We start from the raw sequence: 25,022 nt of genomic DNA, 5'->3' as shown, positions 1-25,022 counted from the left end.
GATCGAAGGTCACAGGCTTAGCTGCTTACGTGCAGTGATTTCTCCAGATTCTCTGAACTCTTTGATGATATTACGGACCGTAGATGGTGAAATCCCTAAATTCCTTGCAATAGCTGGTTGAGAAAGGTTTTTCTTAAACTGTTCAACAATTTGCTCATGCATTTGTTGACAAAGTGGTGACCCTCGCCCCATCCTTGTTTGTGAATGACTGAGCATTTCATGGAATCTACTTTTATACCCAATCATGGCACCCACCTGTTCCCAATTTGCCTGTTCACCTGTGGGATGTTCCAAATAAGTGTTTGATGAGCATTCCTCAACTTTATCAGTATTTATTGCCACCTTTCCCAACTTCTTTGGCATGTGTTGCTGGCATCAAATTCTAAAGTTAATTATTTGAAAAGAAAATTTTTTTTTTATCAGTTTGAACATCAAATATGTTGTCTTTGTAGTGCATTCAATTGAATATGGGTTGAAAATGATTTGCAAATCATTGTATTCCGTTTATATTTACATCTAACACAATTTCCCAACTCATATGGAAACAGGGTTTGTATGTTACGTTAACATACCAGGCACGTTCTCAGTTGGTTATTTATGCCTCATATAACGTACACTTATTCAGCCTGTTGTTCACTATTCTTTATTTATTTTAAATTGCCTTTCAAATGTCTATTCTTGGTGTTGGGTTTTATCAAATAAATTTCCCCCAAAAATGCGACTTATACTCCAGTGCGACTTATATATGTTTTTTTCCTTCTTTATTATGCATTTTCGGCAGGTGCGACTTATACTCCGGTGCGACTTATACTCTGAAAAACATCACATTTCATGACAAAAAAGACACAAATACACACAGCCACTTAAATGCATTTTATTCTGTGCGCTCGTACTGATAATTGACAGGTAAATGGCATTTGTCATTCAGTAAATGACCAATTGCATAAGGCATTAAAATCTCATACATTGAATAAGAAGTGGTAGACGGCATGATTGCGTACTCTGGCCTCACTTCACCGGACAAATACAAAGTGGACAATAGCTGCTCGCAAAAGGTTTACAAGCAGAATGGGGATGTTTGCTTGTCAAATGTAAGACCTCAGAAATTTGGTGCTGTTGCTTGGCCATGGCAGTGCAGACACTTGTGCTCACGGAGAACTCGGGGAAGTGAAAATACAATAGGACTGACTGACAGGCTGCAAACGTCGTAAAGTAACCCATAGAAAACTCCCCGCTCCGTCGACACTTCCAGACACATAAAAACTATTATCTCAAGAGGAAACTCATTCCGTGAGAACAAAACAATCCCACCATAGTAGTGAAAAAATGCAGTGCAAAACATTTCCGTTCAACTTTGATAAAAATAAAACTTCATTCCATTTTTAAGAGAGGGGGAACCTCTTGAATACGGCGAAGCAGGGAATAAATTACCATATTTACATTTAACAACACACTGCTTTTGCAACCTTCAGCTATACACACACCCGTCCACGTTCAATTCTAGAGTCCGTGGTTGTTCATGTGAAAAGTCTGGAGAACCTCTCAGAGGGAATTTGTCCTCCTCTTGCTGAGGAAAGCGCAGACGATATAAAGTGGCAGCATAAGCACATTAAATTAGGGGCGGGGCCATCCGAAGATACGTATGATTCCTTAGGGCAGTGTTTTTCAACCTTTTTTTGAGCCAAGGCACATTTTTGGCGTTGAAAAAATCCGGAGGCACACCGCCAGCAGAAATCATTAAAAAACGAAACTCAGTTGAAAGTAAAAAGTTGTTGTCGCAATTGTTGGGTATGACTTTAAACCATAACCAAGCATGCATCACTATAGCTCTTGTCTCAAAGTAGGTGTACTGTCACCACCTGTCACATCACACCCTGACTTATTTGGACTTTTTTGCTGTTTTCCTGTGTGTAGCGTGTTAGTTCTTGTCTTGCGCTCTTATTTTGGTGGTATTTTCCTGTAGCAGTTTCATGTCTTCCTTTGAGCGATATTTCCCGCATCTACTTTGTTTTAGCAATCAAGAATATTTCAGTTGTTTTTTTATCCTTCTTTGTGGGGACGTTGTTGATTGTCAAGTCATGTTCGGATGTACTTTATGGGCGCCGTCTTAGTTCCACAGTAAGTCTTTGCCATACTTGCCAACCTTGAGACCTCCGATTTCGGGAGGTGGGGGGAGGGGGGTGGGCGTGGGCGTGGTCGGGGTGGGACGGGGGCGTGGTTGGGGGCGTGGCTAAAAGGGGAGGGGTATATTTACAGCTAGAATTCACCAAGTCAAGTATTTCATATATATATATATATATATATAAGAAATACTTGACGTTCAGTGAATTCTAGATGTATATATATATTTATTTTATTATATATATATTTTAATATATATATATATATATATATATATATATATATATAAAATAAATACTTGAATTTCAGTGTTCATTTATTTACACATATACACACACATAACACTCATCTACTCATTGTTGAGTTAAGGGTTGAATTGTCCATCCTTGTTCTATTCTCTGTCACTATTTTTCGAACCATGCTTAACACCCTCTCTGATGCATTGCTGTGTGGCACGCACAAAAGTGCTTTCATCAAATGCACTAGATGGCAGTATTGTCCTGTTTAAGAGTGTCACAACATTGCTGTTTACGGCAGACGAACTGCTTTATGGTATACAAAAAAGTGACTGCTGTTGTTGTGTGTTGTTGCCGCGCTGGGAGGACGTTAATGAAACTGCCTAACAATAAACCCACATAAGAAACCAAGAACTCGCCCTCCATCATTCTACAGTTATAACGTCATTGGGCAGGTACGCTTTTTTATATTGTGGAGGACCTGAGTCCGCCTGAATTTCGGGAGATTTTCGGGAGAAAATTTGTCCCGGGAGGTTTTCGGGAGAGGCGCTGAATTTCGGGAGTCTCCCGGAAAATCCGGGAGGGTTGGCAAGTATGGTCTTTGCTGTCGTCCAGCATTCTGTTTTTATTTACTTTGTAGCCAGTTCAGTTGTAGTATCGTTCTGCATAGCCTCCCCCAAGCTTCAATGCCTTTTCTTAGGGGCACTCACCTTTTGTTTATTTTTGGTTTAAGCATTAGATACCTTTTTACCTGCACACTGCCTCCCGCTGTTTCCGACATCTACAAAGAATTAGCTACCTACTGATATGGAAGAGTATTACACGGTTACTCTGCCGAGCTCTAGACAGCACCGACACTCAACAACGACACATCATTTGCAGTTGAAAAAATATTTTTACTCCAAATAGGTGAAATTAAATAATCTCCCACGGCACACCAGACTGTATCTCATGGCACACTAGTGTGCCGCGGCACAGTGGTTGAAAAACACTGCCTTAGGGAAATGTCAGCTGATAGAAACTTCAAATATTGTCAGTCCACTACTGGATGCGCATGTGTGCTAGTGTCCTCGTCTTCCCCCATTTGTGTGTGTTTCGGGTGCCAAAGCCGGACCCGCCCAAGAGGTTTTGGCGAATGATCACCTGTCTTTCCTCGGAACATGCGCGGTTAATCACTTTCGACGGCGCGTTTCAAAAGATGCATTCACAAGCTCACTTCACAGTTGACAAAACGCTGAACGACAACGTCAGCAACAATTGGCAGCGGCTGGCGGATTACACGAGGCAGCGAGAGAGGAGAGAGGCTCGTCTTCCTCTTCGCTCGGCACTGCAAGACCATTTGATTGCCAGCAAACAAGTGGGTCGCTTGAATAATTCATAAGGACAAACTGAGAGCAGAAAGCAGCTGCGTCGCTCAATGTGTTTTGTTTTTTTTGTGTTCTTTATATATGGCCACTACACACACTATTATTTGTATTAGCTTTGTGCTGGGGGGGTGGAACAAAGCACAATGTGGGTTGGAACTTTCCTCACTTGTCGGAGTATGCAGGTAGCGTGCTCACCTTCCATTCCTACACGAGTCCATCATAGAGAGACAACGCTTGAACAATAGAGGGGTCAGCCTTGGAGCCCTCCTGGAACTCCTGCAGAGTCAGCTTTCCGTCCGCGTTCTAGAAGTGGAACACAAGAGAGAGAACCTTTTCATGCAGTCACACAGTGTTACCAGCAGGGGGCAAAAGAGGGTCTCACGCAGACCACATTGTTGGCTTGGTGGCTTGGATTTCAGCCAGAGTGCTGACACAAATCGCCAAGTGCTGCTCTGCTGCACAGGGCACGCCCGTGCAGGATTCATCTTTCACTGAAGCCAAGTAGATTCCTTAAGCTCACAGAGTGGGCACTGGCACTCAGGGCAAGTGTGGAAGGAGATGGTATAATGTTGACAGTACGATTGACGCCGTGCCGTTCTAAATTTAACAGTCGATGCCTTGGAGGTGGCAGCTACTATACCAGAGGTCGGCAACCCAAAATGTTGAAAGAGCCATATTGGACCAAAAATACAAAAACAAATCTGTCTGGAGCCACAAAAAATTTAAATCCATATTACATACAGATAGTGTGTCATGAGATATAAATTGAATTAAGAGGACCTAAAGGAAACTAAATGACCTCAAATATACCTACAAATGAGAAATAATGATGCAATATGTACATATAGCTAGCCTAAATAGTATGTTAGCATCGATTAGCTTGCAGTCATGCAGTGACTAAATATGTCTGATTAGCACTCCACACAAGTCAATAACATCAACAAAACTCACCTTTGTGCATTCACACACAACATTAAAATTTTGGTGGACAAAATGAGACAGAAAAAGAAGTGGCATAAAACACGTCCTAGAAAGTCGGAGAAAGTTATACATGTAAACAAACTACGGTGAGTTCAAAGACCGCCAAAATTAGTAGGACAAAACGGCGCTCGCCAAATACTCGAATCAGTGAAGCATGTTCAATACAAACAGTGTGATTTATAACAATTAAGGAGGTTTGTGTCATGTTTGTCCTCCTACAGAAACCATATTAAAACAAAAAATATATTTTTTTCCCCTCATCTTTTTCCATTTTTCATACATTTTTGAAAAAGCTCCAGAGAGCCACTAGGGCGGCGCTAAAGAGCCGCATGCGGCTCTAGAGCCGCGGGTTGCCGACCCCTGTACTATACTGTTATTGTATTGGTAAACAAGACACCAACCTTGTCCATCATTGCAAAAATGCGGTCCACTCGCTTTTCTGGTGTGTTTTCTTCTTCTGGAAGCTCCACCGTGTTTCCCTGAAATAACACCTTGTTACATCTCAACTTCAAAAGCAACACGGTCCAAATACAGTAGTACCTCCTTTTTTTCTTTTGTCCTTTCCAGCCACTCAGGCAAATCATATTGATGTAGATGCGCATATCTGCTGTACAGATTTACTTTGCAAAAGAGAAGTGTGGGATACTTCTCTTGTTGCCTTATTTGTATTTGACTTTATTAAATTGATGTATCTAATGTTTGGCGCAGCTGGACCGGAGCAGGAGGGGATAGAAAGAAGAACAAAATGGGGTACAAGAAGGGGATAAGACAGAGAGACAACAAAAACAACAAAAATAACAGAACAACATCAGCTAATACGATAAATACCGTATTTTTCGGACTATAAGTTGCTCCAGAGTATAAGTCGCACCGGCCGGAAATGCATAATAAAGATGGGAAAAAAACATATATAAGTCGCACTGGAGCAGGGGTGCTCATTACGTCGATCGCGATCTACCGGTCGATCTCGGAGGGTGTGTCAGTCGATCACCAGCCAGGCATTAAAAAAATAGTCCTAAAAATGAGCGATCATAAATCTTCACTATGACGTCACTTTCGTCACTTGATTGACATTCACGGCACCCGAGGGTCTTCTGAGATGACGCTGGCTGCTGCCAGCTCATTAAAATTACCGACTGGAAGGCGAGAAACACTTTATTTCAACAGACTCTGGCGCCGTACCTGTCGTCAAAACTCCAAAGACCGACTGCACAGTTGCACAATAAAAGCTCTGCTTCATCCTGCCTGCGCTACCAAAATAAGAATCTCAGAAAGCTGGCGTGCACAAGCTAGCATGCTACGGAGTTTGCCGACAATGTATTTCTTGTAAAGTGTATACAAAGGAGTACGGAAGCTGGACAAATAAGATGCCAAAAACCAACCACTTTCATGTGGTATTGGACAGAAAGGAGGACTTTTTTTCTCCTCCATTCGAAAATGCGGACGTTATCATCACCACTGTCTGATTCCAATCAATGCAAGTCATCAGAATCAGGTAATACACCAACTTATATTCTTGTTTTCATGAAAGAAAGGAATCTATATGTGTTAAACATGCTTGTATTATCTTTAACCACCTTTAACTTGTTAACAATATTAACTATATGTGTTAAACATGCTTGTTTTATCTTTAACCACCTTTAAGTTGTTAACAATATTAACTATTTGTGTTAAACATGCTTGTATTATTTTTAACCACCTTTAACTTGTTAACAATATTAACTATATGTGTTAAACATGCTTGCATTATCTTTAAACACCTTTAACTTGTTAACAATATTAACTATATGTGTTAAACATGCTTGCATTATCTTTAAACACCTTTAACTTGTTAACAATATTAACTATATGTATTAAACATACTTGTATGATCATTAAACACCTTTAATGTATTAACAATATTAACTATATGTGTTAAACATGCTTGCATTATCATTAAACACCTTTAACTTGTTAACAAAAACATATATTTCATAAATAAATAAATATAAATTATATATATGAATGAGGTAGATCCCCACGACTTGATCAATTGAAAAGTAGCTCGCCTGCAGAAAAAGTGTGAGCACCCCTGCTCTGGAGTATAAGTCGCATTTTTGGGGAAAATGTATTTGATAAAACCCAACACCAAGAATAGACATTTGAAAGGCAATTTAAAATAAATGAAGAATAGTGAACAACAGGCTGAATAAGTGTACGTTATATGAGGCATAAATAACCAACTGAGAACGTGCCTGGTATGTTAACGTAACATATTATGGTAAGAGTCATTCAAATAACTATAACATATAGAACATGCTATACGCTTACCAAACAATCTGTCACTCCTAATCGCTAAATCCCATGAAATCTTATACGTCTAGTATCTTACGTGAATGAGCTATATAATATTATTTGATATTTTACGGTAATGTGTTAATAATTTCGCACATAAGTCGCTCCTGAGTATAAGTCGCACCCTCGGCCAAACTATAAAAAAAACTGCGACTTATAGTCCGAAAAATACGGTAGTAAATAAATGTGATCACAGTGCGCTTATAATGACGCCTATTGAAGTTGTTCTATTGATTGATTGATTGAGACTTTTATTAGTAGGTTTCACAGTGACGTACATATTCCGTACAATTAACCACTAAATGGTAACACCCGAATAAGTTTTTCAACTTGTTTAAGTCGGGGTCCACTTAAATTGATTCATGATACAGATATATACTATCAGATATATACTATCATCATAATACAGTCATCACACAAGATAATCACATTGAATTATTTACATTATTTACAATCGGGGTGTGGGGGGGGTTAGGTTTGGTTGTTATCATCAGTCATCAACAATTGAGAACAGAGAAATGGATATTGGAACAGTGTAGGCCTGACTTGGTAGGATATGGACAGCAAGTAGTGGGCAGAGAGAGAGAGAGAGAGAGCTTAAACCACATCCAAACACTTCAATCAATGTTTTTGATACACCCTGTAAGTATATATGTAATGTAATAACAGGAAAAATCATAATAACAGTTATTATTTATGTATTTTGCTAATTTTAGGCATCACAACCTCCACTTTTTCCTTTGACAACATCACTGATTGCTACAAACTTTATAAGAACCAACAAACATAAGACATCACTTACTGTACAATGTCTGCTGTCACTGGGATGCCAACTGATAGGATGTTCATATATTACCGTTTGAATAAAGAATGACTCATAATCCTCGCAAAGAACAAAGGGGGGTAGAACCAAGCGTCTTCTCATGTCTTTCTCTCAAAGTTGACCAACTTGTCGGATTATGCCGTCATCCTTCTACTATCAAGGGGATAGGCATTATTTATGATATATAATAAACTGCCACGATCTCTGAGGCGAGAAAGCAGCTCACCAGCCGATGATGTCAATATAACCACGTTAACTCTCTGTGATCACGACACATCTATAAGTAGTTTGTCTGCAGTAGCGTTGTTTTGTTTAGCGTTTATAATAACAATATCATTGATACTTGGTTAATATTTAAGTCACAACATTTACCGTATATTTCGGACTATAAGTCGCAGTTTTTTTCATAGTTTGGCCGGGCTCCAGTGCGACTTATATATGTTTTTTTTACCTTCTTTATTATGCATTTTCGGCAGGTGCGACTTATACTCCGGTGCGACTTATACTCTGAAAAATACGGTCTATGGAGTATTGTTGGTGCTTTTTGAATGGTTATTTCAAGGGCTTTAAGGGGGGAATAGAGGACTTCCATTGACTCCATTGTAAGCGGACTTTAGAATGCATTAAAAAAATACATCTGTCTTTCATAATGATTGTGAATGATAGGCAACATTCCAGAAAAAGGGCACTTCCCTGTTAAGAGTGCCCCAACTTAAGAGTATTTTGAGATAAGAGCTGTGTCTCTATGCTTTAAGTTGCAAGCAAAAATTTGAGTTCCAAGCATCCCCGCCATTGGATGGTCTAGTGAATGCCACAGTGAACCCCATGAGATCCGACAAAAACATTGTGTGTTTTACTCGCAAGCATTATCTTATAGCTAGAGATCAACATCACTTTGTTTTACAACTTTGGGAATGAAAGAGGTGAGTGTGAAGGACAGTGCTGAGAAGAAGAAAAAGATGATGTTCATTGAATGAATGAAAGAAATCATCAAAAACAGGACGGAGCGTGTCGCTAACTTGGCAAAGCAATTCATGCATATCACTGGTAGGTTGACCCATAGTGAAGCAGAATAAGTCTAATGCCAGCCAAGGATATTAAAGTAATGTCTAAAGTATGAAAGTATGTAAAATGGATGTGTTTGACCGAGGAAGTGGCTGGAAATATATATCGTGGAAGTACACTGTAAAAGCTAAACCCCATTTCCATATGAGTTAGGAAATTGTGTTAGATGTAAATATAAACGGAATACAATGATTTGCAAATCATTTTCAACCCATATTCAGTTGAATATGCTACAAAGACAACATATTTGATGTTCAAACTGATAAACATTTTTTTTCTTGCAAATAATCATTAACTTTAGAATTTGATGCCAGCAACACGTGACAAAGAAGTTGGGAAAGGTGGCAATAAATACTGATAAAGTTGAGGAATTCTCATCAAACACTTATTTGGAACATCCCACAGGTGAACAGGCAAATTGGGAACAGGTGGGTGCCATGATTGGGTATAAAAGTAGATTACATGAAATGCTCAGTCATTCACAAACAAGGATGGGGCGAGGGTCACCACTTTGTCAACAAATGCGTGAGCAAATTGTTGAACAGTTTAAGAAAAACCTTTCTCAACCAGCTATTGCAAGGAATTTAGGGATTTCACCATCTATGGTCCGTAATATCATCAAAGGGTTCAGAGAATCTGGAGAAATCACTGCACGTAAGCAGCTAAGCCCGTGACCTTCGATCCCTCAGGCTGTACTGCATCAACAAGCGACATCAGTGTGTAAAGGATATCACCACATGGACTCAGGAACACTTCAGAAACCCACTGTCAGTAACTACAGTTGGTCGCTACATCTGTAAGTGCAAGTTAAAACTCTCCTATGGAAGGCAAAAACCGTTTATCAACAACACCCAGAAACCCCGTCGGCTTCGCTGGGCCTGAGCTCATCTAAGATGGACTGATACAAAGTGGAAAAGTGTTCTGTGGTCTGACGAGTCCACATTTCAAATTGTTTTTGGAAACTGTGGACGTCGTGTCCTCCGGACCAAAGAGGAAAAGAACAATCCGGATTGTTATAGGCGCAAAGTTGAAAAGCCAGCATCTGTGTTGGTATGGGGGTGTATTAGTGCCCAAGACATGGGTAACTTACACATCTGTGAAGGCACAATTAATGCTGAAAGGTACATACAGGTTTTGGAGCAACATATGTTGCCATCCAAGCAACGTTACCATGAACGCCCCTGCTTATTTCAGCAAGACAATGCCAAGCCACGTGTTACATCAACGTGGCTTCATAGTAAAAGAGTGCGGGTACTAGACTGGCCTGCCTGTAGTCCAGACCTGTCTCCCATTGAAAATGTGTGGCGCATTATGAAGCCTAAAATGCCACAAAGGAGACCCCGGACTGTTGAACAACTTAAGCTGTACATCAAGCAAGAATGGGAAAGAATTCCACCTGAGAAGCTTAAAAAATGTGTCTCCTCAGTTCCCAAACGTTTATTGAGTGTTGTTAAAAGAAAAGGTGATGTAACACAGTGGTGAACATGCCCTTTCCCAACTACTTTGGCACGTGTTGCAGCCATGAAATTCTAAGTTAATGATTATTTGCAAAAAAAAAAAAAAAGTTTTTGAGTTTGAACATCAAATATCTTGTCTTTGTCGTGCATTCAATTGCATATGGGTTGAAAAGGATTTGCAAATCATTGTATTCCGTTTATATTTACATCTAACACAATTTCCCAACTCATATGGAAACGGGGTTTGTACATTATGATTTCATTATTTCATACATTTGTGAATGTGTTAGCAGTGGCCACTAAATCTCGCCATGGCAACATAAAGCCAGCTTTTATTTGTATTCAATGATATAAAAAAATGTCACTGGCTGACTGGCTGGCTGTTTTTATGCATTATTTCTTATCCAAAAGTTTGTTTTTGTTTTTAAAAAGGCATGTTACATGTTAGAAGTGTGCTGTTTTGGTAGAGCCAAGCACCAATATTGATATAAATTAATTTCAATGGGAATGGGATATGTTAATTTGAGTTTACAAGTGTTTTGAGTTAAGAGCTCTGGCACAGAACCGATTAAGATTAGGGCTGCAACAACAAATCGATTAAATCGATTATAAAAATAGTTGGCGATTCATTTAGTCATCGATTCGTTGGATCTATGCTATGCGCATGCGCAGAGGCAATTTTTTTATTTAAAAAAAAATTATTATTTATTTTTTCATTTTTTATAAACCTTTATTTATAAACTGCAACATGTACAAACAGCTGAGAAACAATAATCAAAATAAGTATGGTGCCAGTATGCTGTTTTTTCCCCCAATAAAATACCGGAAAGGATAGAAATGTAGTTTGTCTCTTTTATCCGATTATTCATCGATTAATTGAAGTAATAATCGACAGATTAATCGATTATCAAATGAATCATTAGTTGCAGCCCTAAGTTGACATGCCAGCGTACAGTGAAACCTCAACATTTGAACACTTTACTCACCACCATCTGATAAATGGCATCTACTATGTTCAACATCTCATCACGGGTGATGTAGCCGTCATTATCCAGGTCATACAGCTTGAACGCCCCTGAGGAGGAAAAAAAAAAAAGCAATTGCGACAACAAGGATGGAAAAAAAATAAAAACGGTATTTCTTAGCAATACATAATAACACACCACAGGGAGTGCTAATTATTTTTAAAAAGGTAGTCAACACACGCATGCAGGAGCCCGCTGTGCCTTACAAATCAACCGGGCCCTTACAGTCAATCCTAAATCCTGTTATTTTAAAAGTCAAAACTAGTGATAGAGGGTGCGTCTTCTTACATCTAAGCTTCTCATCCAGTGTCCCGCGAGAAGTCACAGACAAGGCCTGGATGAACTCTGAGAACTCGATGCGTCCATCCTAGGGAGAAACACAGGGGAGGAAAAAGATGGAGGACATTTACTTCGCGCTTCTTCGGAGATGTCCTTGCCGCTGAAAACGGGGCCAGACGCTTTGCTTCAAGTTAGCTGCTATTTTTTGCCCTGCACCTGGATCTCTCCCCCGGAGCAGAAATATGTCACCTCTGGTCATTAGTTAGATTGATGCCCAACAGCTCACAGTCCAAAAAAGTTACACTACACAAACACACAACCAGTGTGTATTGGAGAGTACCTCGTCTTCCTGTGTGTTCAACAATAGGGATTCCACTCAATCATGTCTGACATGGAGGAAAATGTCAATTTCATTATCGTTATGTGCGTAACTGAAATATGCACAGTGCAATGTGCATCATTACAATACGGGATGGAAGGAAAGAGAAAGATGGCATGACGTGATTCAGACCAACTCATCAAGTTATGAGCGGTAGCCTCAAGCTACTGAGTGGCCCAGCGCTGCATGCAACCATCTTGAACAGAGCGTCTCCCTCTTGGTGCGGCGCTCAGCCTCACGTCCTGGCTACATTCTTCTCAGCATTTAGCTGGTGCTGTGGGGCAGTGTTTTTCAACCAGTGTGCCGTGGGAGATTATGCAGTTTCACCTATTTGGGTTAAAAATATTTTTTTGCAAACCAGTAATTATAATCTGCAAATGATGTGTTGTTGTTGAGTGTCGCTGCTGTCTAGAGCTCGGCAGAGCAATCATGTTATATCATACCATATCGGTAGGTGGAAGCCGGTAGCTAATTGCTTTGTAGATGTCGAGAACACGTCCATACTTGCCAACCTTGAGACCTCCGATTTCGGGGGATGGGGGGGCGTGGTTGCGGGGGCAGGGTTGAGGTGCAGGCAGCATACCCCTTCCCCTTCGAGCTTTTCTGTATGAAATTAAATTCTTTTTTCCAATCATTTTGGAATTTTGGAAGCGTATTTCTTCTTCTTACTCGTCGTCGCCATGTCTCTTCTTCGTTCTTCTGCTTCGTCTCCTTCTTGTTGTGTGTGCAGTTGGTCACTGAGCTCCAAAAGCCGTTATTGTAGCGTCCCAGAAGAGTTAGTGCTGCAAGGGATTCTGGGTATTTGTTCTGTTGTGTTTATGTTGTGTTACGGTGCGGATGTTCTCCCGAAATGTCTTTGTCATTCTTGTTTGGTGTGGGTTCTCAGTGTGGCGCATATTTGTAACAGTGTTAAAGTTGTTTATACGGCCACCCTCATTGTGACCTGTATGGCTTTTGACCAAGTATGCCTTGCATTATCATTAAAGGGGAACATTATCACCAGACCTATGTAAGCGTCAAAATATACCTTGATGTTGCAGAAAAAATACCTTTTTTTTTTTTAACCGATTTCCGAACTCTAAATGGGTGAATTTTGGCGAATTAAACGCCTTTCTAATATTCGCTCTCGGAGCGATGACGTCACAACGTGACGTCACATCGGGAAGCAATCCGCCATTTTCTCAAACACCGAGTTAAATCAGCTCTGTTATTTTCCGTTTTTTCGACTGTTTTCCGTACCTTGGAGACATCATGCCTCGTCGGTGTGTTGTCGGAGGGTGTAACAACACGAACAGGGACGGATTCAAGTTGCACCAGTGGCCCAAAGATGCGAAAGTGGCAAGAAATTGGACGTTTGTTCCGCACACTTTACCGACGAAAGCTATGCTACGACAGAGATGGCAAGAATGTGTGGATATCCTGCGACACTCAAAGCAGATGCATTTCCAACGATAAAGTCAAAGAAATCTGCCGCCAGACCCCCATTGAATCTGCCGGAGTGTGTGAGCAATTCAGGGACAAAGGACCTCGGTAGCACGGCAAGCAATGGCGGCAGTTTGTTCCCGCAGACAAGCGAGCTAAACCCCCCGGATGTCTTGGCTCACACCGTCCCTTATGCCACCGAAGACGATCAAGAGAAGAATATCGACCCTAGCTTCCCTGGCCTGCTGACATCAACTCCAAAACTGGACAGATCAGCTTTCAGGAAAAGAGCGCGGATGAGGGTATGTCTACAGAATATATTAATTGATGAAAATTGGGCTGGCTGCACTCTCAAAGTGCATGTTGTTGCCAAATGTATTTCATATGCTGTAAACCTAGTTCATAGTTGTTAGTTTCCTTTAATGCCAAACAAACACATACCAATCTTTGGTTAGAAGGCGATCGCCGAATTCGTCCTCGCTTTCTCCCGTGTCGCTGGCTGTCGTTTCGTTTTCGTCGGTTTCGCTTGCATACGGTTTAAACCGATATGGCTCAATAGCTTCAGTTTCTTCTTCAATTTCGTTTTCGCTACCTGCCTCCACACTACAACCATCCGTTTCAATACATTCGTAATCTGTTGAATCGCTTAAGCCGCTAAAATCCGAGTCTGAATCCGAGCTAATGTCGCTATAGCTTGCTGTTCTTTCCGCCATGTTTGTTTGTGTTGGCTTCACTATGTGACGTCACAGGAAAATGGACGGGTGTTTATAACGATGGTTAAAATCAGGCACTTTGAAGCTTTTTTTAGGGATATTGCGTGATGGGTAAAATTTTGAAAAAATTTTCGAAAAATATAATAAGCCACTTGGAACTGATTTTTAATGGTTTTAACCATTCTGAAATTGTGATAATGTTCCTCTTTAAACCAGTTAAAAGATCATACAACGTGTCAGCATATCTTGACATCTTCGAGTAAAGACCATTGTTAAACCCGTCCAACGCTACAATATTATGTGACTGGGCCGGTACGCTGTTTATATGGAGGAAAAGCGGACGCCTGGAGACCGTGCGGCTGTTTAAGGGTGAAGGTTTCAGGTGAAAAAGGACGTTAAAGACAGTGTCTTTAAGGCACACCCCCAAAATTGTTGTCCGGGTGGAGATCGGGAGAAATTCGGGAGAAAGGTTGCCCCGGGAGATTTTCGGGAGGGTTGGCAAGTATGAACTCATCGTGTGAGACGATGATGACGGTTTGTCGTGATCACAATATGCAGGCGACAAAGGGAGGCAGTGTGCAGGTAAAAAGGTATCTAATGTTTAAGCCAAAAATAAACAATAGATGAGTGCCCCTAAGAAAAGGCACTAAAGCTTAAGGATGGCTATGTAGAATGAAACTAAAACTGAACTGGCTACAAAGTAAACAAAAACAGAATGCTGGACGACAGCAAAAACTTACAGCGTGTGGAGCAGAGACAGTGTCCACAAAGCACATCCGTACATGACAACAATGTCCACACAAAAAAGATAGCAACATCTGAAATATTCTCGATTGCTAAAACAAAGCAGGTGCGGGGAATAGCGCTCAAAGGAAGACATGAATCTGCAACAGGAAAAGCCACCAAAATAGGAGCGCAAGACAAGAACTTAAACACCACACACGGGAAAACAGCAAAAAACTCCAAGTAAGTCATGTCTTGATGTCACAGGTTGCGACAGTACACCTACTTTGAGACAAGAGCTTTAGTGATGCATGTTTGGTTTTGGTTTAAATTCCTATCCAACAATTGCGACAACGACTTTTTATTGTCTAATTAAGTTTTTTTTTTTTCATGATTTCTGCTGGTGGTGTGCCTCTGCATTTTTTCAATGAAAAAAATGCACCTTGGCTCAAAAAAGGTTGAAAAACACTGCTGTAGGGGGCCAGCCAGGCCCTCGGCAGACTTTATCTCCAGCGGAAATGCTCGTTACACAAGTCATAAAAACTGTTATGGGATCAATGCCTTCTCCAACAATGGGTCGCATAACGTTAATGAAGGTCATAGATAAACATCAGGCAGAGGGACTGTCGTCTTCCAGACACAAACCATCTTAAACAAAGCCAACAACCCTGCAGGGGCTTACCTACATTTGCAGAGATGTTGGCTTCCAAAGGGAATTTTAGGGCTCTTTAATTTGCAATTAAATGATTTACAAAATACCGACAGTAACAATTTTGATCTACATAATACCGACTGTAACAGTTTGGCCTTCAGTTAAGTGTTTTAGTCGTAAAAATTGCAACTCCGTAGAAAAAACTATCACATTTGGCATGAAGGGTTCACAAACATGTGTTCATAATAAACTATGTCTCTAATAAGATGTTAAAAAGTGATTTACTTTCTAAGAATGGAATATTCTGGCAACGAATGAGGTGAAACCGGATGTGGAGGACACAAATCAGAAAGCACCAATTTTATATTTGCCGATCTGACAAATACAGATGTCAGGGGTTTAATGTGTTGGTTGCAAACAAATTGTTATTTAATACAACTAAACAGACAAGTCACGTGTCACAACTAGGGATGTTCCGATTTCATGCTGCCAATATCGATACTGATCATCCATGAGTGAGATCGGCCAATATCGGTCACATATATTAACCTTTTTTTTTTTTAATTTATGGTAAGTATTATTGGCAGTATAAAAATATAAAACTAGATCCTTACACTCTTATTTAATACATACAATTGATTAAGCAAAACAAAGTACACAATAACTCAATTAGTCTAAGGATTTATTCACTGAATTTGTAAACATTAATAAAACATACAAAAACAAATGTTTTGTGAAAATAAGAATATCAATGATGAAATTACTCTAGTATCGATCATATACTGATAGCATCTTTGGTATCGACACCACCAATTTATGGATCGATCCGCCCTCCTATTACGTGCAATAATAACCATGAGCAGCGTGCACAACAGTTGCTTTTACATTATCTTCCCAATACATTCTCATGTTGCTACCTGTTAATAGCTGTTTATTTTAGTTTTTTTTTGTCTTGTTCAGCCACTCAGGCAAATCATATTGTTGATGTCGATGCCCATATCTGCTATACAGATTTACTTTACAAAAGAGAAGTGTGGGATACTTATATATGTGTATTTGTATGTACAATATATTTGTCTCCCAGTATGTGCGGGAGCCAAAGTATGGCCTCATCCACAGAGAGAGCCCAACCCAAAAAAGCAGGTGCGGTGCCCAGGGAACAAGGGACCACCGGCCCCATGCAGTCAGGCTGGCCAGGGACAGAACCCCCAGAGCGGGGCCCACCGTGCTGCCCGGCAGGCCGTAGACAGATGCACCCAGCAGAGGACAAGGCACGGGACAAGCAGAGGACAGCCAGCCAAAAAAGCCAGCAAGAGACCACACCCAACGCAGGCAGAAAAACGGGACACCCCGCCCCGAGGGGCCCAGAGACTCCCCACAGCCGAACGGGAAGACCGCCCAGCCCCACCAGCAACCGGGCCCCCACGAGCCCAACCCCCTCATGAGAGCACGGCAGGGCTCGCCCTATGCCGCCTCACCCAAGTCGGCCGCTGCAGAACCGCCCAGCACGGGGCCACGGTAACCATGCACCCCACCTGCAGGGACCTTAACGATGGATATGAAACATCCAGCAACTTCCCCGGCGGATGCTCCCCCTGACGAAAGAGGAAGAGAGAAGAAAAAATAACAGACACGCTGACATACAAGGTCACTACCCCAACAGCTGGCCGCCTTGCAACACTGCAGAATACCAAGCAGCGCACCGAGCTGCCACGACAGACTAGACCCAGCAGGCCCCAACCAAGACACCAAAATAATACAATCATGTGTGCTTACGGACTGTATCCCTGCAGACTGTATTGATCTATATTGATATATAATGTAGGAACCAGAAAGAAACAACCCTTTTGTGCGAATGAGTGTGAATGAGTGTAAATGGGGGAAGGGTGGTTTTTTGGGTTGGTGCACGAATTGTAAGTGTATCTTGTGTTTTTTATGTTGATTTAATAAAAAATAAAAATTATTTTTAATTTTTTTTTATTTCTTGTGCGGCCCGGTACCAATCGATCCACGGACCGGTACCGGGCGCGGCCCAGTGGTTGGGCACCACTGCATTAAACAACACCACAACCACAATTACAACCACAGCCATCCCGAACACAACAACTATATCCAGCCATTCCACTCACTGCCCCAGCCGTTCCTACCTTTAACAATTACACAAAGCGACTCGGTAAAGAATCTCGGTATTATCTTCGACCCAACTCTCTCATTTGAGTCACACATCATCATCACACATAACGTAATTCTTACTGTAGCTCGCCTTTTCCGTCAGCAACATCGAGGGACAGAAGTTAAGAGTCTTTAAACACAACATTTTATAATAACACCAAAAGAAGATTACATTTGCTTCTAGCAGTTTTTAGTAATTCAAAAAAAAGTCATTAAAAGTCTCTAGAACATACTTGCCAACCCTCCCGGATTTTCCGGGAGACTCCCGAAATTCAGCGCCTCTCCCGAAAACCTCCCGAGACAAATTTTCTCCCGAAAGTCTCCCTAAATTCTGGCGTAACTGGAGGCCACGCCCCCTCCAGGTTTATTGTTAGGCAGTTTCATTAACGTCCTCCCAGCGCGGCAACAACACACATCAACAGCAGTCACGTTTTCGACCATAAAGCAGTTTGTCTGCTGCAAACAGCAATGTTGTGACACTCTTAAACAGGGCATAACTGCCATCTACTGGACATGCATATGTGACAATAACATCTACGGCTTTTAGAGAGTGCAGTGCACAACTGCGCACACAACAAGGAGACGAAGCAGAATGCATCATCAGAGAGGGTGTTCAGCATGGTTAGAAAAATAGTGACAGAGAATAGAACAAGGATGGACAATTCAACCCTTAACTCAACAATGAGCAGATGAGTGTTATGTGTGTGTATATGTGTAAATAAATGAAAACTGAAATTCAAGTATTTCTTATATATATATATATATAATAAAATAAATATATATATATAGCTAGAATTCATTGAACGTCAAGTATTTCTTATATATATATATACGTATATATATATATATATTTATTTTATTATATATATATATGTATATATATATATATATATATATATATATATACATATATATATAATAAAATAAATATATATATATATATATATAGCTAGAATTCACTGAAAGTCAAGTCTATATATATATATATATATATATATATATATATATATATATATATATATATATATATATATATATACATATATATATATATATACATATATATATATATGAAATACTTGACTTGTTGAATTCTAGCTGTAAATATACTCCTCCCCTCTTAACCACGCCCCCAACCACGCCCCCCGCTACCCCCCACCTCCTGAAATCGGAGGTCTCAAGGTTGGCAAGTATGCTCTAGAATGACATTTGAAAAATTCTCAAATCACATTGAAAATATGGCAAAACAATATAAAAATATATCCTAATTCCAATGAATAATAACATAATTGTTTTTAAATGTACGTATACATTTTTTAGCCTTTTAATCCAATCCAATTGACTTTATTTATACAGCATATTTTAGAAAACAATAAAAGTTTCATAAAGTGCTGCATAGGAGTTAAAACACACATTCAGAAGCAAGATAAAACTAAAGACAATAAAAAAAAACACTAGTGAAAAAACTTTTTTTAAGAACATTGTATCATCATAACAGATTAGACAAATTATTTGATGACATCATGGTGACCAGGTCCCCACCACTACAGGTATCGTGGAAGTCTCGGGGAAACCCTGTTATACATAAATTATTTTTTGATTTCCAATTCGTGAGAATAGTTTTCTTGGCGATGCCTAATGCGTTGATAAGAAGGTATGATTTGTTTGTATCAAAATCAGTTGTGGAGAGATTACCCAACAGGCAGAGTGAGTGGGAGGTGGAAATGGGGAATCTCTAAGGCGAGTGAAAGGTTTTCGCACACTCCACGCCAGAAGTTATTGACAGGAGAAAAGGACCACATTGAGAGTGAGTAGTTTCCTATCTTATTATCGGAGCAGTGTACACAAATGTTAGAGTCAGCTGAACCCATTTTAAACATTCTTTGACCGGCGTAATGTATTCTGTAAAATGTTAAATTTGGATTCTTAATCAAACGAGAAGTATTGAGGCATATTTGTTTTCGGAATTCTGTGTCACAGCTTGTGGATACATATAGGTTCCATTTGGAAGTTAGTATAGCTATTGTGTTATCTTTTTAAATAATAAAGCATAACATTTGGATAAAGTTTTGGGAGTGTTGGGATATATTATGTTGGGATATAATCAAGATAATGAAGGATGAAGGGATTACGAAAGAGCGCGAGGGAGAGGGCGCCTCCGGACAGCCCTGTGTAAGTCGCCGTATTAAATGCTACTAGGGACAGATAGCGCTCAGACAAATTGTATTAGAATTGTATCCAATAGGGAATAAATACTTCTGATTTTAAGTTTATGCATCGTGTCCTCTTTAAACATCTTCTGGCTCCAGATTAAACGAATACGACGTCAGGAGCAGATATTTTGAAGAATTTAACGGTAGTGGGGTTACTTTCCCATGTTGTTTTGTTGAATCTTGCTTCGTATATATTCTAGGAATTTGTTAGGATTCATTGCATACTGTGTTATTAAGTCTTTAAAACTGTTTCCATTGATGATATCTTCAAAGCATCTGACTCCCTTATCATGCCATGTTGGAAAGTTCAATGGTTTCTTGTTGAGCAGAAAATCAGGATTATTCCAAATAGGCTTAATTTGGCAGGGAGTGAGCAGGGTCCCATTTTTTTTTTAATTCCCATCAAGCTGTTACGGTAGTGCGTATATTAAATAAATGATAAATGGGTTGTACTTGTATAGCGCTTTTCTACCTTCAAGGTACTCAAAGCGCTTTGACACTACTTCCACATTTACCCATTCACACACACATTCACACACTGATGGAGGGAGCTGCCATGCAAGGCGCTAACCAGCACCCATCAGGAGCAAGGGTGAAGTGTCTTGCTCAGGACATAACGGACATGACGAGGTTGGTACTAGGTGGGGATTGAACCAGGGACCCTCGGGTCGCGCACGGCCATTCTTCCACTGCGCCACGCCGTCCCATATTAATACTTTTAAAACAGTTGTGTTTTCGAAGAATTTGGCTAATAAGGGCAAGTCAGAAATTGGGATTTCCTGGCTGAATATCTAACCATAAATAATCTAATATTGTTGGGATTAGGGCTGCAACTAACGATTAATTTGATAATCGATTAATCTGTCGATTATTAGTTTGATTAATCGATTAATAATCGGATAAAAGAGACAAACTACATTTCTATCCTTTCCAGTATTTTATTGAAAAAAAACAGCATACTGGCACCATACTTATTTTGATTATTGTTTCTCAGCTGTTTGTACATGTTGCAATTTATAAATAAAGGTTTATAAAAATTAAAAACAATTAAAAAAAATTGCTTCTGCGCATGCGCATAGCATAGATCCAACAAATCGATGACTAAATTAATCGGCAACTATTTTTATTATCGATTTTAATCGATTTAATCGATTAGTTGTTGCAGCCCTAGTTGGGATGGATCCATTTTAATATCTATTGTAGTTTATTTGCAAGGATGTAATGACCCCCATATTCCTTGGGTTTTTGTAATGTTTTAAGGTTGATTCGTACTGGTTACTTTCTGTTGCAACGCGGTTTCATCTCGACTTCTTAAAGTTTACTAAGCACTTTTTTCTTGTGTTGTTTTAAGATTGCTCAGTAGCTAGCTTAGTGATTAGCATGGCTGTTACTTGCTTACTCACGCTCGGTGTGTAACATGTTTAGGCTTGTCCTCCAGTGATAAAGGTATTTGATAATGATTAACTAAAAAAATGCAGTTTATCTGTCGCAATGGAGGTAATGACTACCGTATTTTTCGGACTATAAGTCGCAGTTTTTTTTCATAGTTTGGCCGGGGGTGCGACTTATACTCAGGAGCGACTTATGTGTGAAATTATTAACACATTACCGTAACAGATTGTTTGGTAAACGTATAGCATGTTCTATATGTTATAGTTATTTGAATGACTCTTACCATAATATGTTACGTTAACATACCAGACACGTTCTCAGTTGGTTATTTATGCCTCATATAACGTACACTAATTCAGCCTGTTGTTCACTATTCTTCATTTATTTTAAATTGCCTTTAAAATGTCTATTCTTGGTGTTGGGTTTTATCAAATACATTTTCCCCAAAAATGCGACTTATATATGTTTTTTTCCTTCTTTATTATGCATTTTCGGCCGGTGCGACTTATACTCCGGAGCGACTTATACTCCGAAAAATACGGTACACACTGTGTATTGGGATAAACATGTAGCTGCTAGCTGCCACTGTCAGCCGAGAGACCATAAATAAATAATATATAAGCCAGGGGGGTATCGGCATAAAAAGGCATGAATCGGCAAAGGTCGATCACATATTTTTCTCGGAAATCGGCCGATACTGATCGATGGCAGATTACTCCGCACATCTCCAGTCACAACTGTAAGGGTTTCCTTGAATATGGTATTAGAAAGTGCACATTACAAACCTTGTTTTCATCAAACACATTGAACACGAAAGAGGCAAACTTTGTGGGATCTCCAAAAGGAAAGAACTGCTTGTATATCTTCTGAAAGCCCACAGAATCAAGCTGGCCACTGGGACAATCTTTAATGAAGCCTTTGTACCTGTCGGGACAACAAACACATCACGTAAAGGGAATGTAGAACTAAAGACTACAGGTTAACACAATCATGATAAAGTCTGTACGTCTGCACTGGGGACATTGTAAGGATGCGTTTGAAAAAAAAAAAAAAAAAAAAAAAAAAAAAGTGAATGCAAGGCTATTTGTCTCATTCACAGATAACAAAATCGCCCTAATCCAATAGCAAGCCCTGAGTGATTCGCTTTAATCAAATTACTTTCTCGTCTTCTTTTGATCAAATGCACAGCTTATAGATAAGTCTGAGGGCTTCCTCTTGCCTCTGGAAACAACATATCTAGAGAGCGACTTAATGTCTATTAAACTAAATGTAGACACTAGGAGTGTAACGGTACACAAAAATGTCGGTTCGGTACGTACCTCGGTTTAGAGGTCACGGTTCGGTTCATTTTCAGTATAGTAAGAAAACAACAAAATATAAATTTTTGGGTTATTTATTTACCAAATTTGCAAAATCTTCCACCAAAAATATTTTTCTTAGTGGAATATTTGATGTGAAGTAATCGGAACGCTGGATAGGTCAATAATTCATAATAACATTGATTTTGATTCAATATTATGTTTTGAGCAATGACAGTTTGAAAGAAAAAAAAACAGCTTTGTTTTATTAGTCAACATTGCAACTTTTTCTAAATTACATTTAACCTTTAAGCTTTTTTATTTCACTTTTGTTATGTTTTTGTTTATTTTAGTAGTATTTTTAGAATGTGCCATGGGCCTTTAAAACATTAGCTGTGGGCCGCAAATGGCCTCCGGCCCACACTTTTGACACCCCTGCTATAGATAATAAAAAATTAAATCTGATAAATCTATGGATAAAAAGCAGAGCCTGGCAACGCATGCGCGTTTATCAGAACTCTCTCGCTCTCTCTGTCTCTGCCCCTCCCTCACGAATGCTGCTGCGCGCACAATTTGTTTTGTTTTTAACCCCTTCTTAACCCTGAATGTACATTGAAAATACATGCAACACTAACTCATGTCCCCCTTTTTTTTTTTTTTTTTTAATTAAATCAACATAGACAAAAAACACACGATCCACTTTCAACTAGTGCATCAACCCAAAAAAAACCCTCCCTCCCCCATTCACACTCATACACACCCACTCACACAAAAGGGGTTGTTTCTTTCTGCTATCAATATTCTGGTTCCCACAACATGGACAACACTTCTGCAAGGGACACAGTCCCTGAAGCACACTTGATTGTTTGTGCCGCTGGTCCACTAACATTTTCATTTAATTACTATTTTTTCTTTCTTTTTTCTTATGTAATTATTTTAGATTGTTTTACTTTCTTTTTTATCCAAGAAAATATTTATTCATCTTATCTAAAAAAAAAAAAAAGAGGAAAAAAAAGAGAAAAAAAAAAAAAAAAAAAGGACCTTATCTTCACCAGACCTGGTTGTAAATGAAATTAGCTTAGTTTAAAGTATTTTTTTTTTAAACCAGGTCCAGTCCAGATAATGTCCAAGTCGGGTCCAGCAACACACACCTTCATTCATGTACACTGAGAAAAAAAAAAGAAAGAAAAAAAAGGAACATTTTGAATTTTTTTAAAAATTGTTAAAATTTTCATGTCCTCTTTTGTGGAGCTGTCAGGGCGGAGTTTCTTAAATGCCTCAAATGTCCGGCATTTTGAGTAAACAATGCACACTGAGGCACAACACACTTCCGTGTGTTGTGCCTCAGTGTGCATTGTTTACACAACGTGCGTTACGTTACTTAATATGTCCGTGTGGAAACTCGTTCGGTACACCTCCGAACCGAACCGGAACCCCCGTACCGAAACGGTTTAATACAAATACACGTACTGTTACACCCCTAGTAGACACTATTCATCAGCAATTTCAAGTCAAGTCACTCAAAGGTGGGCAGTTTCCTAGTACAGCTACATGAAGAAATCAGTCTAACATTAACTGATAGGGAGAAAACAAGAGAGTGGTGACGTAAACCTTGATATAAAAGAAAAGTGACAATAATAACACTCACAATACTGTAGTTAGAAAATGCATTCAAGTAAGCCTTTGCATTTGATCATTGACAAAACTTCCCCGGGTTTTCACAGGGGAGCATTGCTGGAGGAGGAGTGCTCTGATGCAGAGTACATCTGTTAGCTTCACACTTCTGTTAAACTACCTTTAATCTGCTCTGGAGATAATGAAGCAAGCGCCATGCAGTCATTGACAAGAGGGAAGCGTTTTAAGGACTGCCGCTTGAAGTTCAGCAAGAGGAGAGAGCACCGTGCCATTTTCTTTGAAATGCCAGGAAATGAAAGCGCGTCTCGCTATTATGCAGAGAGAATATACATCTGAATTGGGATTTAGAGTGCAAAATATATAATCCGTGTCATATTTTTCAGGCCAAGGCACTTCACCTGAATTCCTCAGTCAGTTAACCCAACATTAAAATATTATATCTGGCAGGCAGAAGAAAGCGTGCATTGACAAACACGCTGGTGCATACATAAGAGTGGTTCCTTTAAGCTTTAGAAGAGTGTGAAATAGTATTTCATAATTCACAATGAATTATAGAGTAATTTGCACTTGTGCAATAGTCCTTGGTTTATCATGAACAAGATACAAGACCAGTTATATATATTGGAATGTTTTGCATTAGATTTAGACAGTTTTATATAGATATATTTGATGACATATTATATAATTATACCCTATATAGCAGAGGTCCCCAACCTTTTTGTAGCTGCGGACCGG

At 39.6% G+C, this 25,022-nt stretch overlaps 1 protein-coding gene and 1 long non-coding RNA gene across 4 annotated transcripts in view; both read right to left on the bottom strand.

Annotated features, from left to right (window-relative positions):
• Positions 1–858: 858 nt before the first annotated feature.
• The window catches only part of LOC133623107 (uncharacterized), a 225,393-nt gene continuing 201,229 nt past the window's right edge, over positions 859–25,022 (bottom strand). The window contains exon 2 of the long non-coding RNA XR_009817851.1: positions 859–1,670. This is a non-coding gene — a long non-coding RNA (uncharacterized lncRNA). The remainder of the gene's footprint in view (positions 1,671–25,022) is intronic.
• Positions 2,441–25,022, bottom strand: part of LOC133623105 (neuronal calcium sensor 1) — a 58,504-nt gene continuing 35,922 nt past the window's right edge. For all 3 annotated transcript variants that reach the window (XM_061986099.2, XM_061986100.2, XM_061986101.2), the window contains 5 exons: positions 22,140–22,278; positions 11,698–11,776; positions 11,371–11,459; positions 5,107–5,184; positions 2,441–4,027 (listed from right to left, as the gene is read on the bottom strand). In XM_061986099.2, coding sequence (XP_061842083.1) covers positions 3,929–4,027; positions 5,107–5,184; positions 11,371–11,459; positions 11,698–11,776; positions 22,140–22,278 — 484 coding nt within the window. In that variant the 3' untranslated portion in view covers positions 2,441–3,928. The remainder of the gene's footprint in view (positions 4,028–5,106; positions 5,185–11,370; positions 11,460–11,697; positions 11,777–22,139; positions 22,279–25,022) is intronic.

Source organism: Nerophis lumbriciformis, linkage group LG12, assembly GCF_033978685.3.
Source record: "Nerophis lumbriciformis linkage group LG12, RoL_Nlum_v2.1, whole genome shotgun sequence".
Taxonomy (NCBI): Eukaryota; Metazoa; Chordata; class Actinopteri; order Syngnathiformes; family Syngnathidae; genus Nerophis; species Nerophis lumbriciformis.
The sequence above is the reverse complement of the archived record's forward strand: the minus strand, read 5'-3'. Positions and strand labels throughout refer to the sequence as shown.